At 44.4% G+C, this 14,742-nt stretch overlaps 1 protein-coding gene across 2 annotated transcripts in view; it reads right to left on the bottom strand.

Moving 5' to 3' along the window:
• The window catches only part of LOC149318733 (cGMP-dependent protein kinase 1), a 799,226-nt gene that overhangs the window by 658,328 nt on the left and 126,156 nt on the right, over positions 1-14,742 (bottom strand). Inside the window, exon 1 of one of the 2 annotated variants that reach the window (XM_089510362.1) lies at positions 11,404-11,768. The exons of the other annotated variant lie outside the window; for it this stretch is intronic. Coding sequence (XP_089366488.1) covers positions 11,404-11,768 — 365 coding nt within the window. Of the gene's footprint in view, positions 1-11,403; positions 11,769-14,742 lie in introns of those variants that run through there. 2 annotated transcript variants of the gene reach the window in all.

Genomic DNA, 14,742 nt, shown 5'->3' with positions numbered 1-14,742 from the left:
ACAAAACTGTTCTAATTTGATTATTTTATTTATTTTCTTATAAAACATTAAATTATAAATATACATGAATGTGTGAATGAAAATGTGCACACTGAATAAACAAAATATTTTTATTTGTATACTACATGGGGGGGGGGGGGAGATTGTCCACACATAGATGTAAAGGCAGATCCCAAGGGTAAAAAGTTTGTGTAACACTGGATTAACACCATTAGTAAAAGAAAGATGGTGTTATATATGTGGTTGACACTTGGAAAAGAAAGAAGCTGAACCTGCCCATTTGCTGAGGTGCCCATCAGTTGAAGACCACAATATACACAGATGTGGCTAGATCAAACTATCCTTTACACTCCCTCAGTTTCAATATATTCTACATACTCATCACATTAAAGGTTGTATGTGCACAGATAAGACCAGCAAATATTTTAATATTACTTTACAATTTTATATTTGAATATAAGTATTAGTTGTTTTTACAGTTTGTATTTAAATGCATTAAATGCCATCGGCAGGTTATATGCTGTTTTGATGATGCCTGTAAAGTGCCATGCAAATTTATGGTGCTATGTAAATAAACATTCATCATCATCATCATCATCATCATCATCATGAACAGAACAGATATGAATTCTCTTTATGGAAGGAAGTGAAAATAAAATGATCTAGTCTTTGGCTTCTCTCTCTCTCTCTCTCTCTGTTGGAAGTCCTTGTGACCTAAAGCTTGGGGAGGTGGAAATGCACACACATTAGATTACCAAGCAAAATATCTACAAAATGAAAATAACCTATGCAACCAAAATTGTCAACCACACATACCCAAAAATAGAACAGGTTCAGGTGGGACATCCTAACCCTCATCCCTCTGCTTGGCTGTCAATTTAATAATACTATATTGTGTGCAGGCCTGGGCAGATTTCTCAGGACAGCAGAACAGCATCATCCTAGTAGTATAGTCACAGATCATACTGAGCTGGCAAATATGCATCTGGGCTGAGACATGTTACAGATGAAAGCTCACATGAATAAAGGTGACTCATAGCCCACACTTAGAAAATCAACTTCCACATAGAAACTGAGATATCAGAAAGTTAGGGTAGAAATCTTTCACCCAAATTTTAGTTTTCTCCATTGAAGAAATGCTTTGTTTTATTTTTTTTTCCTAAGGATGAAAATCAGTTGCCTGATCCCCATGAAATGTCTGAAGTGACAGTTCAGTGAAACGCTATCCACTTCAGTGCCTATGATGCCACAGACATAATTCCAAATGTTTCTGATCTACTTCTAAACCCTTGCAGTACATATGTATGGAAGTGCTGGGTAAGGCATATTGTCTTCTCTTTTGCATCCAAGATCTTAAAAGGGGATGAAGAAGGCTGTGAACATCATCCTCTTACTTTGCAGAAGTAAGTCTGGATTTTCAGTTCTGGAAACTGAAAGGAAAAGGTACCCCATTCCATGTAAAGGAGTTGTCATTTAGCACAATGATGTAAGATCTGCCTTTATCAGTCTGTTCTACCCAAGTATCCCAACACACTCACACAGCACATTTACACTCACATACAGATGGGGAACTGCATTAATCTGTTCCAGTAAAAACAACAAAGAGTTTTGTGACTACCTTAAAATCTAATGTAATTATTATATGCAGAACCTTTCATGGACTACAGATCACTTCACAGAACTATAACCCATGACAATTCATGCTACAAAAATTGTTAGTCTTCAGGGTATTCACAGAACTGTTTCTCATACATGCTGCCATACCACAAAAGGACATTTCAGCTGTGTCAGTATTTAAATACAGGTCTGCCCCAGTCATGTTTAGACAAGAGCATGAGATCGCACAGCTGAAAGAAAAGAAAGGTGTACATGTCCTCCCTGTCTGAAGCTACAAAGCACACAGACATAGACGGCCCCTTTCCTCTGATGAATCTTTCCCCACATTTGCTGTTGTTGTGTGCCTTCAAGTTGTTTCCGATTTATGACACCCTAAGGCAAACCTATCATAGGGTTTTCTTTGCAAGTTTCTTCAGAAGGGGCTTGCCATTGCCATCTTCTGACGCTGGGAGAGTGTGACATGCCCAAGGTCACCCAGTGGGTTTCCATGGCAGAGCAGGGATTTGAACTCTGGTGGCCCAGTGTCCTAGCCCAGCACCCAAACCGCAACACCACACTGGCCCTCAAGTTCCCCAAATCCAATCCTATTACAAAAATCCACATAGAAGACATGTACTCAGAGAAAGGGAATGTGGATACAAGTCTACTCACAAGTTTGTCCCTTTAAATTTCACCTTCCTGGTTAGATTCAAATGTCAGTGGGGCAAAGCTATATTTTAAGATGCAGGTCTGGAGCACCTGAAGCATGGGATATGGTCCTGAGAGATGAAGGCTATAGTGAATGAGAGAAATAAGATAACTTGACAGAAGCTGCCCTCTGTTTACTCTGCACTGTTCAAGTCCAAGTGCAGTGGAGACCTCATCCGGGAGGATAGCAGGTGAAGGAGCAAAAAGAAGGAATGAGGTAGCAACATCATCATTCAGATTCAGTAACAGATTTGGGCAGTGCTAAATGTAGGGAGCCTGTCAGCATATGCTAGAGATTCCCTTCATGCTGAGGCAAGTTAACCAAAGTACCAGCCGTGCCACCTCTTTGACACAGTCAAGGCAAGGAAAGAAGAGCGAGAGAGACAGCGAGAGATGGCAAAAAGACCAGCAGCCAAGCGTTTTAGCCTGTGGTTGCTAGGATACTGTGAAGACCCTCCACTGCTAAGCAGACAAGGGAGAATTTAAAAAATAAAATAAAAAATAAAGGCACCCTCCTGCTTAGGCCTTATGAGCAAACAGCAGTACAATATGGATATGCTGCTGCATCCTGTCCATCTCTATTAGGAAAGGCTGCCCACCTCCCAGAGAAATGCCATGCACCACAAACCTGGAAACAACGGCTCAGTAGAAACTGAGGGGAGGACAGGTTCTTTGTATTCTGGAAGAGCAGACACCAGGGCTTCTTGTTAAGGGTCTGCCAGTTCACAATTTGGAAGCCAATTTTCTAGGACACAAATAACCTCCAGCCTTTTTAACAGCCCCAGAGCATTTACAGTCTATCTTATTAGTGCCCTGATAATTTCATAGGCAATGAGCAGAGGCACTAAAATGAACATAAAATTAATAATGTGATTTTTTAAAAAATGTTATTTATGCAAACAAGTTTAGCTCCAAAATTTCTATCCTGTGCAAAACTGCAGAGAACTTTTTAAAAAAGAACAATAAACCTCATGAGAAAAAAAAGAATGAGAAATCAAAAATTGTGTTAGTTAATGGGAATGTACATGTAGTTTGTATTACAAGAACATTTGGACTGTCATTTCAGATTCCACGAGTTCTGTTGATGAAGAAATAGTCTACATCTGTTCTTTCTTTTGAAGATAATATGTTCTTCCTAAAGTATTTGTAAGAACCATCTTTCCATCCATAATTATTCTGTTATCATACTCCAAAACTTTGCCAAGATTTGTAACCAAACATTCCATACAGGAGTTTTTCCCCTGTTAAAAGACAACTCTCAGCTATTTCAAACTCTTAAACTGTGCAAAAAGTTCCTGAAACAATTTTCAAGTCCATTGTTTGTAAAAAGAATTCCTTTAAACAGAAATATGGTGGTAAAATAATATGTTTTGAAGTAACTAAACGCATGCTGTCATTTTCTGTGCAACACAGTGCATTAAATCTCCTATTAAATCTGTCACAGTTGAGAGTGAGTTGTCTGTGTGCTACTGTACAGAATGAAAGTCGCATAATTACAGCTGAATGTATGTCATAGGTTCTGTATGGTTCTATGTTTCTATGTTACTTCTAGAGGAAACAGTCATTCATTGTGTAAAACTCTTAATAATAATAATAATTTGTTTTATTTATATACCGCTATTCCAAAGATCATAGCGGTGAACAGCAAGTAAGCTAATTTGCCCCCAACAGTCTGGGTACTCATTTTAGCTTCCTCCTCGGAAGGATGCAAGCCTGAGTCGAGCTTGGGCCCTTTTGCTGGTCTTGAACTCGCAACCTTGTGGTTTTGAGTGAATGGCTGCAGTACAGGCATTTAACCACTGCGCCACCAGTGTAAACGTATCCACCTTGTTTGTGTTATTGTGGTGTGCCTTCAAGTCATTTCAGACTTATGGCAACCCTAAGGTAAGCCTATCATGGGGTTTTATTGGCAAGATTTGTGCAGAGGGTGTTTGCTGTTGCCCTCCTCTGAGGCTCAGATAATGTGATTGCCCAAGGTAACCCAATGGGTTTCCATGGCTGATCAGAGATTCAAACCCTGGTCTCCAGGGTTGTATACCAACACTTAAACCACTATACCATGTTGGTTCCTATCCATCTAATTTACCTTTCTTGTTGTTGTTGCTGTTGTTGCTGTTGTTGCATGCCTTCAAGTCATATATGAGTTATGGCTACTCAAAATATTTTACCACCTGAACTGATGAAAAAGGTGATGGTTTCACAGTTCATATACAGATGCCAACTGGACAGCTGAATCTCACACTAGTGATGGGACAGCTACATTCACCACATCTTATGACAATGGGCTTGCTTGGAAGCAGAGAAAGCTCCATTTCACACTGTTGTCTTCACCAACACATGGTTGCCACAATCTAGCTATATGGGTGCTATTTGAGGCAACTGCTTCATTTTTCCTAATGGTCTGAAAGCTTAACTGTTTCAGGCAGCCATCTAAAAGTGGCATGTTTCAAGTACTGCTCTACTGTCTTGGAAGCCATGTACAAGTTTGGAATTACATATTACTTTTAATCAAACTAGCTGCTTATAAAAATGTCTCTACAACATTCCAAACAGAACTTTTACACCTTACTCCAGATGATGGATTCCTAATGACACAGAATTAACATAAGGGCCTCACAGAAAAGCACAAACACAGAAATAAGAAGTGTGAAGTACTTGCATTTTATCTTCCTCTTTGGATCTTTTCAGTCCCAGAACCCACAATGATGTTCCAAAATGTTCTGGAACAGTCTTTATTTTGGACAGGGACTCTTTGGCCCTGTTTCTACTTCTTGCCCTCATAGAGAAATAAAAATCTGAAGCCAGCTTTAATTTCAGCCTGTCAGATAATGAAATTCTACTTGTGTAAATGCAAATATAATCTATGCACATGCTTTGTCTCCCCTCCCTTACCTCCCATTCATACAAATCAGTCTCTATACTCTGTGCCAAAAATTTGAATGAAGCCTGAAAGTCCATAATAAGTATTTCCCAAAACATTTTGTCTTCTATCTGCTTGGTAGTTAAGGTTTACTCAGAGAGCAAAATCCAGTTTCATCATTACTAAAACACAAAACTGAACAGCAATAGTAATTATGCAAAACAAAACCCACTGATACTCATTGATTACTTGTTTGGTAAGTGGGCTGCAACATCCATGCTTCGTTTGGAAACAGTCCCACTAAAATCAATAGAACCCACTTCTGTTTAAGCATATAAGCAGACTACAAAGTTCATTATTAAATTAGGAAAAAAGGAGTCTTTGAAAAAGAAGTCTATCAACCAGACTTTTATTAAAATGGAATTCTTTTTAAAAGAGTATTCCTCTTTTATTGCTTATATTGAAGATGAACAAATGAGTGAAGTCATGTCCTTTTTCTAAATGTCCATCTTAGCTAACCTAAGCTCCAATTTTATTGAAGGTTGATCATAATATATGGTAACCTTTCATCCTTCTTAATAATACTAATATTTGACAAGGAAAAAATGAAGTATTTAATAAACTATCTATGGGAAACAGTATACAGACTTCCAAGATCACAATATGTGCATCCCAACCTGGCAAAGAAGAGAAAGTTTTCAAGCAAAAATGAGAACTAATCTCCTTGCAAACCAAGCTAATGAAAAGCCATAATTAACTGCCCAAACCAGTTAATTGGTTATACTGTAAGGGGGAAATGTTGCAGTACTCATAAACAACACAAAGGTTTATATAATGAGGTTCCTCTCTCCTGACCTGCATAACCATAAGCAGGGAAAAGAACATTCCATAATGGCAAAGATTCTATATGTTGACTGAGAAAGTGAGAGATGTAGATGATCATGACCAACATCTCCACTGAGTTGACTTAAACAGGGAAAGCAGATAGTCACATTGTGCTCAAAGAAATCCATTGTTAGGCTAGTATATTGTATCCTCTAACACAGTGGTTCCCAACCTGTGGGTCAGGACCCCTTTGGGGGTCGAATGACCCTTTCATGGGGGTCACCTAAGACCATTGGAAAACATCTATTTAATGACAGTTATGAAGCAGCAACAAAAATAATTTCATGGGTTTGGGTCACCACAACATGAGGAACTATATTAAAGGGTCGCGGCATTAGGAAGATTGGGAACCACTGCTCTAACAGATCCTTACACTTGCATGTATTTTCTCTGCCTTATGGGAGTTTCAAATTTTGCATTTAAACATGTCAAAACCAACCATATTTGCAAAAATATCTATACAGACAGCAACTGCAATGCTACTGATAAATAAAACCATGTGGTGTGTTTTGACATGAGCCATGGATTGTTTGGGTATTTTTAAAGCATGCGTGCTTTTTCATGATTACCAAACCAAATATATTAAGATTAGTAAGACAGTTATGAAAGGAAATTAAGTGCCATGTGAAGGATGCCATATTTCTTCTTCTGAGGTTTAGCTTCCTCCATTTGAAAGAGAGAGAAAAAAAAACTTGTGACAGCAAGCGTGAAACAAGAACAGATGATTTTCCTCAAATTTATTTAAAAGCTTCAAAGCAAGATTTATTACAACTGTCCTTTCAATATGTCCTTTCTGGAAAGGCAAGGCAGCGCAGTGGGAAAAGATTCTGAAGCAGTTCCCCCTCCCTCCACCCTTTGAAGACGTTGTTCAAAACCATAGAAAGGAGCAAGATTAGTAAAGACAGGGCAATCCTCTGAGTAAGTGGCAAATGGGACTTGTGAGCTGTGTTCAGGTTTGTGTCTTTTCTGTCACAATAGATCTTCCCTGCTTTCTCTTCTAGCTCCAAAGAATGCCAGACAATAAGGAGCTCCCTACCCAGAGTATCTATTCACTCTCCAGCTTCCTATTGCCTGTCACTCCACAGTTTGCTGATCACAGCATATCAAATGGGATTTTGTTTTATGACAGCCTTTATGGCTTTCCTCCCCTGAACACTCTGTCACAACCTTCCAGCCATTTTGTCATTTCTTAAATTTTATTGCTTGATCACTTATTACTCAGAAACAACTCATAAATACAGCAAGGTGCTACAAAACTCTCAGCAGTGAGTGTAACCAATACAGTGAGATATTGGTTACAGCTTCTTCCTTGTCCAAACCTGAATACATGTAAAAGGACAGAAACAGAATTATATAAAACAGGAACAGCCAGGACTGCCAGTGACACCAGTATCTTCTGCAGGGCCCACAGCTCAGTGATAGTGCCCACACTGTGCCCAGAGATAATCCTGGTGTTAACACCAGGATACAGAGCTAAAGTAGGTGATGGGAAAAACCTCCATCTGGGAGTATGGCAAATCACATCTAGACAGAGAGGACACCATTGAGCTAGAAAGACAAACAGGACCAGCTTCCCATGTTCCTGTGTCCTAAACCGGATACGCTATAGCAAAGGTTTGTAACCTTTGATCCTTCAGCTGTTTTTGTACTTCAGATCCTAGAAGCCTCCACCAACATGGCCAATGATGATGGAGTCTGTGACCTGAAGTCCAAAACATCTGGGGAACCAAAGGTTGTGAACCACTGAACTATACAGCATGTTCATTCCTGTAATAGGAAGAAAGTTTTGGAGAAATGCCTTCCGCTCTCTCTAATACAGAATAGGTCTAGTTTGCCTGTGGTCCTAAATACAACCGCCGGTTGACTGACAAGATTACAGAAGGAAAGGGTTTTAACAAGAAGCCAACTCATTTATATTCCTACTTGCAATCCTCTGTGAACACCTTAACCCATCACACAGAGAAGAGGAATGACATTAGCTACATAAGGCAGTTCCACAAAGAACATTTTCTCAAACACTTCATGCTGTCAAATTTTTTGCTCCACCCCTGACTTTTTTGCCCTGGTCGTTCCCAGTACATTGATCATAATCTCGGACTGCTGCATGTCTCAGCAGGATGGAATGAAAACTGGGGCATCTATTATAGCCAATTTTTAAACTTATTTTGTACTCTCGGTGGAACATAACACCAAAGTGAGAAAAATCTCTCTGTGTTGTGCGAACTTTTACAATTCAGTGATTTAATAGGCATGTTGATAAATTAAGTGCAATGTTTATCTTGGTCTCTTTGAGAATTGTAGCATGGGATTATTGTCATGACAGGGGGGGAAAAGAACATTCAGTGTGTAAGCCAACTCAATGCACCTTCCAGATCACCATGTGGCAAACCAGTTGCTTCACTGTTCCAGTGCACACCCAAATTGGCTTAACTTGCCCTGAAAGCTAATGAAAGAGATTACTCATGTTGTTAAACAGCAATATGGCAAAGATGGAGAGATCTGATTATTGACTTTCAAAATGCCCAGCTCCTGCTATAGAGGGCCAACTCTTGAAAATGGGAATCATTCCTAACCTTGTATCAAAGCACTGGAGCATATGGAGTATGAACCATAAAACTGTGTGTGTGGAAGAGAGGGAGCTATAGCACATGTAAGTTTGCCACAATTTGGTGTCTATATGATAAAAAGAAAAGAAAAGGAGCCTGTTGGACAGAATGCTAAAATCTGTCTAGTCTAGTATATTGTTTCCAATAGTGACAAGCCAGATACTTGCAGTGGTTTACAAGCATGGCATAAATACAACAATATCCCAGAGTTGAAATCTCAAGATCATGTAATATATCTTCTGTCTTCTAACCCATTTGTTTGCATTACACACAGAGGACGGATTCCACTAATACTTTCAGTTCAGACCTTGTGTTGAGTAGCACCTGAGCTAAGCATGAGGAATATAGAAAAGAGTGACTGGTTTTGCATAGTCCTGGATTGATTGATTTATCCAGAAGTATTTTGAAAGATATGATTTTCTGTGTGTGTGTTCTTAGATACATTTACTCAACAACAATTAGGGGACTGCATTAGGAGATTAATACTCAAATATGTACCTGGAGCACTACAGCGTTTGCTGCTTCAAAACTTTTCCTTAAATCAAGAAAATGGATGCTCTGGAGCTCCAGAAAGCTCCTCAGATAATCTGTAACTATATGAGACACAGTAAAAAGCCTCTGGGACTTTTAGGTGTATTAGTCACAGTTTCCTAGACTCTTCAATACAAGATGTAAAGAGCATCTTAAGCATATTTAGTGAGTACATCTTGCTCAGTTTTGCTCCACGGCTTGGTTTAGATACACCTCCTTGGCAGCAAGCCCTACTCAATCAGACTTCCGAATAAACATGCGCAGGACCATACTGTTTGTATGTCTTATTAGGGCAACTCAATCCACAGCACCTGACTACTGTTGCAATCCAGATAGAAAGCTTTACTTCTTTCCAAGCAAGAGCAGCCTGCTTCAAAATGGGCTAAGCTGGTAAGATGTGCACACTCTGCCTCGTCGCTTGGTGCTACCTTTTAAATGCTAGCTTTCGTTGTTGTCAAAAAGAGCAAAGGGATACCTCATCTCTCTTCCCCCGCCCCTCCCAGAAACTCCCCGTCTCTAAAAAGCCTTGTCAGTTGGACTGCCTCAGGGCGCAATGAGCTGTGAAGTGGACCAGACTGTTCTGAAGAGACTCAAGAGAGATGTGAGGAGGGAAAAAGTCATGTTGGCAGATGGGGAGAGGAAGTCCTGCACTGGTGATGCTGTGTGCCCTAGGGACACCTACATGATGTGCCGGGAAAGCCTGGCTCACTGCAAGCTCATGTGGACAAACACTGACAGCATCAGTCTAACAAGGCACCACTCTTTTCCCATTCCTGGTACCTTCAGGAAAGACAGAAGAGAGAGAGAGAGAGAGATTTTCTCTCTCACCTATGATCTGCTCAGGGTCTCTTGGCAAATTGCTGCATAGAATAGGGCTGTCGCAGCACACATATTTTTGAGCCCTGGTACACGTGAGGGAGTAATAAGCGAAAAGTGGGGGGGATGCAGAATAGGTGCCGAGTGCCTTTCCTCCACCATCCAAAGAAATGCCTCTTTACACCTGGGACTAAAGGGCAAAGGTGCTGACACCTGAAGCAGTCTGGAGCCTACTCACTTCTCTTCAAGGTCTGGGTTGTTGCTGTGTTTCTGCTATACCTCTGCTGCATTACAGAACGTGTGTATATATACACACACAGCGCTTCTCAGGCTTAAGGAAGAGCAGTCAAAGCTCAGGATGAAAGAGCAAAGAGCTCCAAAGCCTTTCGACACTTAGGAGGGAGAAAAAGCAACCACTTGAGGGTGAGAGGGATCAAAGGACGGCCCAACTCTCCCCCAGAATGGAAGCAGGGGAAGAAACTTCTGCGTCCTGAGGGTCAAGAAGGGCAAGAGCCACTTCTGCAGGTTTTGACAGGGCACTGGAACGAAGAGAGGGCTCTTGCAAACCTCAACTGGGAAATGAAAAGGGACAGTGGCCAAGTGGAAAACCTGTTAGCATGCGTGCCTGCCAAAGGCAGACAGTTCAGAGGCAGGTAACAACTTGTGTGTGTGTGTGTGAAAGGAGTGCAAAGCAGCTTTGCAGGAAGATGCTGAACTGGGAGCCCCCCAGAAATTGTTCCTGCATACCTTCTGGGTTGGCTTGTTCAGTGTCACATGGGATGATCAAAGAAGCCACTCAAACATTGTTTTTTTCCCTGCCTGGGTGCCAAGGAAAATGAGATCTGCGGGAAAACATGCTAGTGAGGAGGAAAAAAGAAAACACAAAGGGAAAACCACCTCAAACAAACACATAAAAAAACCCTTTCAGTCAAATCAAGACCCAGCGGATGGCATGAGTGCATTTCCCTTCCCAGTACCTTTAGATCTTTAGACTCCAAACCACTCCAATTCAGGGCAGAAGCCACCAGCAAAAAACAAAGGCAGAAAACCCCCACTGGAGGAATGCTCACTGGGGCATGAGAGAGAGACAGAAGCCCTATCCAGACACATTTCCACACTCTAGGAACTCTCTTTTCCCAGAAGGGGATCACACACTCTTGGCATCTGGAGAGAGGGATGCTGATGCCTGGGGCTCAATGTGGGCATCCCTCCAGATCTGAGAGTTTAGGGCAGAGAGGGCAAAGAAAGCTCTGGTGCCACCTCCAACTCCCATTCCCAGAATCCCATCGCCTTCAGCCAAGGCACTTCAAGCGGTGCCAACCCGGATTACTCCCGCAGTGGGGACGCCTCCACAAAGAGACAGACACAAGGGGGAAGGAGGAGAGGACAAGGTCGGCTTACTGTGGGCTCTTGGGGTAGAAAGGCAGGGTGACATGGCTGAGGTCCTGGAGGTCGAAGGCGGTGGGCTCGGCGGAGATGGCCTGCCGCTTGGTCCTCTGCTCCCCTCCGCCTCCCCCGAGGCCCCCTCCGCCTCCCCCTCCTCCTCCTGCGGGCAAAGGGCCGGCGGGGGTCTGCTGGTGGGCCGCCGCCGCCTGGGTGGCCGGGCGGATGACGGAGCGGTACTTGTCGAGCTCGTTCTGGAGCTTCTGGATGAGCTCGTCCTTCTGGTCCAGCTCCAGCTCCAGCTCGTCGATGAGGGCGTCCCGCTGCCTCAGCTCCTCGATCTTCTCCTGCAAGGCGTACTGCAAATCCCGGAGCGTCCCCATCCTCCAAGGCCCCCACTGCCCCCCACCCGCCCCACCCTCTTCTTCCTCCTCCTCCTCCTCCTCCTCCTGGCTGCTCCACTTCAAGCCAACTTTGCCAGTCGCTCCCAGCTGGACCTGATGCTTCTCCTGCTGCTGCTGCTGCTGCCGCCGCCTCGAAGGGGCGCCTCCTGGAGCCCCCAGGAAAGGAGGCTAAGCCAGGCGGCTCTGGAGGAGGCGCATGATCGCCGCTCCGACGGGGCTGCTGCTGCTGCTGCGTCAAGGAGGTCCAGGGAGCACAGGAGCCAACGCCGAGACCGAGACCAAAGGCAGGGGGCGAGGGGCGTCTGGAGCCCTCCGCAGGCTCCCCCTGGCGCCCTCTCAGCCACTCCGCTGCCCCTTCCCCTCCTCGCCTTCGCCTTCTCCCTGCTGCTGCTGCTGCTGCTGCTGAGGCTGTTGCCGCTTCTCCTCCTCCTCCTCCTCCTCCTCCGCCTTCCCCGCCGCGAGGGGGGGCAATGGAGGGGTGGGCTCTCCTCCTCCTCCTCCTGCTGCTGCTGCATTTATTTCCCTTCCCTCCTCCTCTCTAGTCCCGGGGACGCGCCACGGTTCGCCAAGGAATGCGCCGCGCGGGGCTGGCTGGCTGGCTGGCTGGCTGGCTGGAGGGGGAAGCAAGGCAAGGGAGCTTCCTCGGGAGAAAGGGCGGGAAGGAGAGAAGGAGGGAGGTGGGGACCCTCCCCGGCCCCTCCTCAGCCCCTTCTTGGGGTCCCCCTCGGCCTCGGACCCCGGGCAAAGCTCTCAGGCGCCTCAGAGGGGAGAGGAAACCAATGGTCGGGACCCTCCCGGCGGCAGCTAGCCTTCCCTGAAGGCAGCAGGGGTCTGGAAGCACCTAGACGAGACTCCCTCTGAGGACTTTGCCACACGGGGAGAACTGGGGGGAAATGGGAGAGGAGGAGCAGGAGCCTCGACCTCAGCCTCCTTCCTCAGGGGTCTTTTGGGAGACTTCTGGTTTCCTCAGCCGCTGAGGGCAAAGGGGTCTGGGTCCCCTTTGAGGCTCACTCAGAGAGAAGGAGCAGGAGCCTTCCCTAGACCTCAGCCAGCCTCCTCAGGTGCCTTTGGGACTCAGCCACAGACAGAAGGTGGTACTGAAGCTGTCCTAGACCTGAGCCCACTTCCTCAGGTGCCTTTCAGACTTATGGTCTGCTCAACCGGTGCCGGTGGCTGGTGGTCTTCCCTCACTGCTGAGGGAACAGGGGTCTTGTGTCCCCTTTGAGACTCTCTCTGAGAGAAGACGCATGAGCCCACTTCCTCAGGGGCCTTTGAGGCTCACTGACAGAGACAAGTGGCTAGCCTGAGCTGTCCTGGACCTGAGCCTTTTTCCTCAGGTGTCTTAATTGAAAGAGAGGAGGTGGTATGGTAGCATGACCTGAGCCAACTTCCTCAGGTGCTGGCAGCTGGTTGCCTTCCCTCACCGCTGAAGGCAAAGGGGTCTTGTGTCCTCTTTGAGACTCACTGAGGGAAGAAGCATAACCTGAGCATACTTCTCTAGACATGAGCACAGTTCCTCAGGTGCCTTGGAGACGCAGCTACAGACAGAAGGTGGTACTGAAGCTGTCCTAGACCTGAGCCCACTTCCTCAGGTGCCTTTGAAACTTACAACCTGCTCAACCAGTGTTGGCAACTGGTTGTCTTCCCTCAGCACTGAGGGCAAAGGGGTCTTGTGTCCCCTTTGAGACACAGAGAGAAGCATGAGCCTTCCCTAGACCTGAGCCAACTTCCCCAGGAGCCTTCCAGACTCACTCAAAGAGAGAAGGTGGTAGTGTGAGCTTTCCTAGACCTGAACCTCCTTCCTCAGTTGCCTTTTGAGACTCACTGAAAGAGACAAGTTGGTAGCAAGAGCTTTCCTAGACTTTAGCCTCACCTCAGGTGCCTTTGGAACACACTGAAAGAGAGGAGGTGGCAGCATGAGCTATTCTAGACTTCAGCCTCCTTCCTCAGATGCCTTTCAGACTAAAGGATTAGTCAGGCAGAATCTGTGTTGTTCACATGAATTTCAAATGCATCCAATTAAGGGGTTTTTTTTTTTGGGGGGGGGGGGGGCTGCCAAAAAAACTCCAAAAACCCTAGCCCAGGATAACCAGTATTGTGTATTTTTCAGAGTTAAAAGATTCTCATTGTTGGCTGTGCCAACAGACCCAGGGTAAACCAGGAGAAAACTCTGCATACCTTAAATGTGTTTCAGATACACCCATATCATCAAGTCCATCTTTATTAGAGTGCTGACCCATGTGAGCAACGGAACTCACAGAGAGGCGGGTTCCGATAAAAGAAATAGTGTGAACAACAAAACTGGAACATGTGGGTGAGATTATTTAGAGAGTCATGCTAAAAGAAACAATGGAGTTTATCAGACAAGGGAAATTGGATGTATAATCCAATGGCAATTCGAATGCAACCATGGGGTTTAACGTAATTGTGTGATAGACTACCACACGCAATTTCAGGCAATGGGAAGTCAGTCCGAATGCAATCATGGGGCTTCACATTATTGTGTGAGGTGATCACACGCAATTTCGGGCAATGGCATACTACTTTCAGGCAATGGGAAGTCAGTTCGAACGCAATTCAAATTCACGTAAATTCGCTGAACTAGAAAATTCACGTGAATGTGTTCTGGCCCCACTTTCTTTTCATTTGAAATTAAGAGAAATTCCTCCCGTGGGATAAACTCCAATGTCTGAATAACCTCAGAAAGAAGAAGCAGGAGCTTTCCCAGACTTGAGCCTCCTTCCTCACATGCCTTTAAGACTCACTGAAAGAGAGAAGGTGCTAGCATGAGCTTTACTAAACTTGAGCCTGTTCGTTCAGTTCATGTCACAGGTGACAGAAAAATCTCTTTGCATACTGTTTTTCCAGACTAACACAGCTATGTCTTTCAATTCTACTACCAGGTTGAAGGCAAGGCACTCTGCACATTCCAAGAGGCACTCTCTGCATAAAG

The sequence above is a fragment of the Sceloporus occidentalis genome, unplaced genomic scaffold (genome assembly GCF_023333645.1).
Source record: "Sceloporus occidentalis isolate IW3139 unplaced genomic scaffold, rSceOcc1.0.p SCAF_2, whole genome shotgun sequence".
In the NCBI taxonomy this organism is placed as follows: Eukaryota; Metazoa; Chordata; class Lepidosauria; order Squamata; family Phrynosomatidae; genus Sceloporus; species Sceloporus occidentalis.
This window is presented reverse-complemented; position numbering and strand designations above follow the sequence as displayed.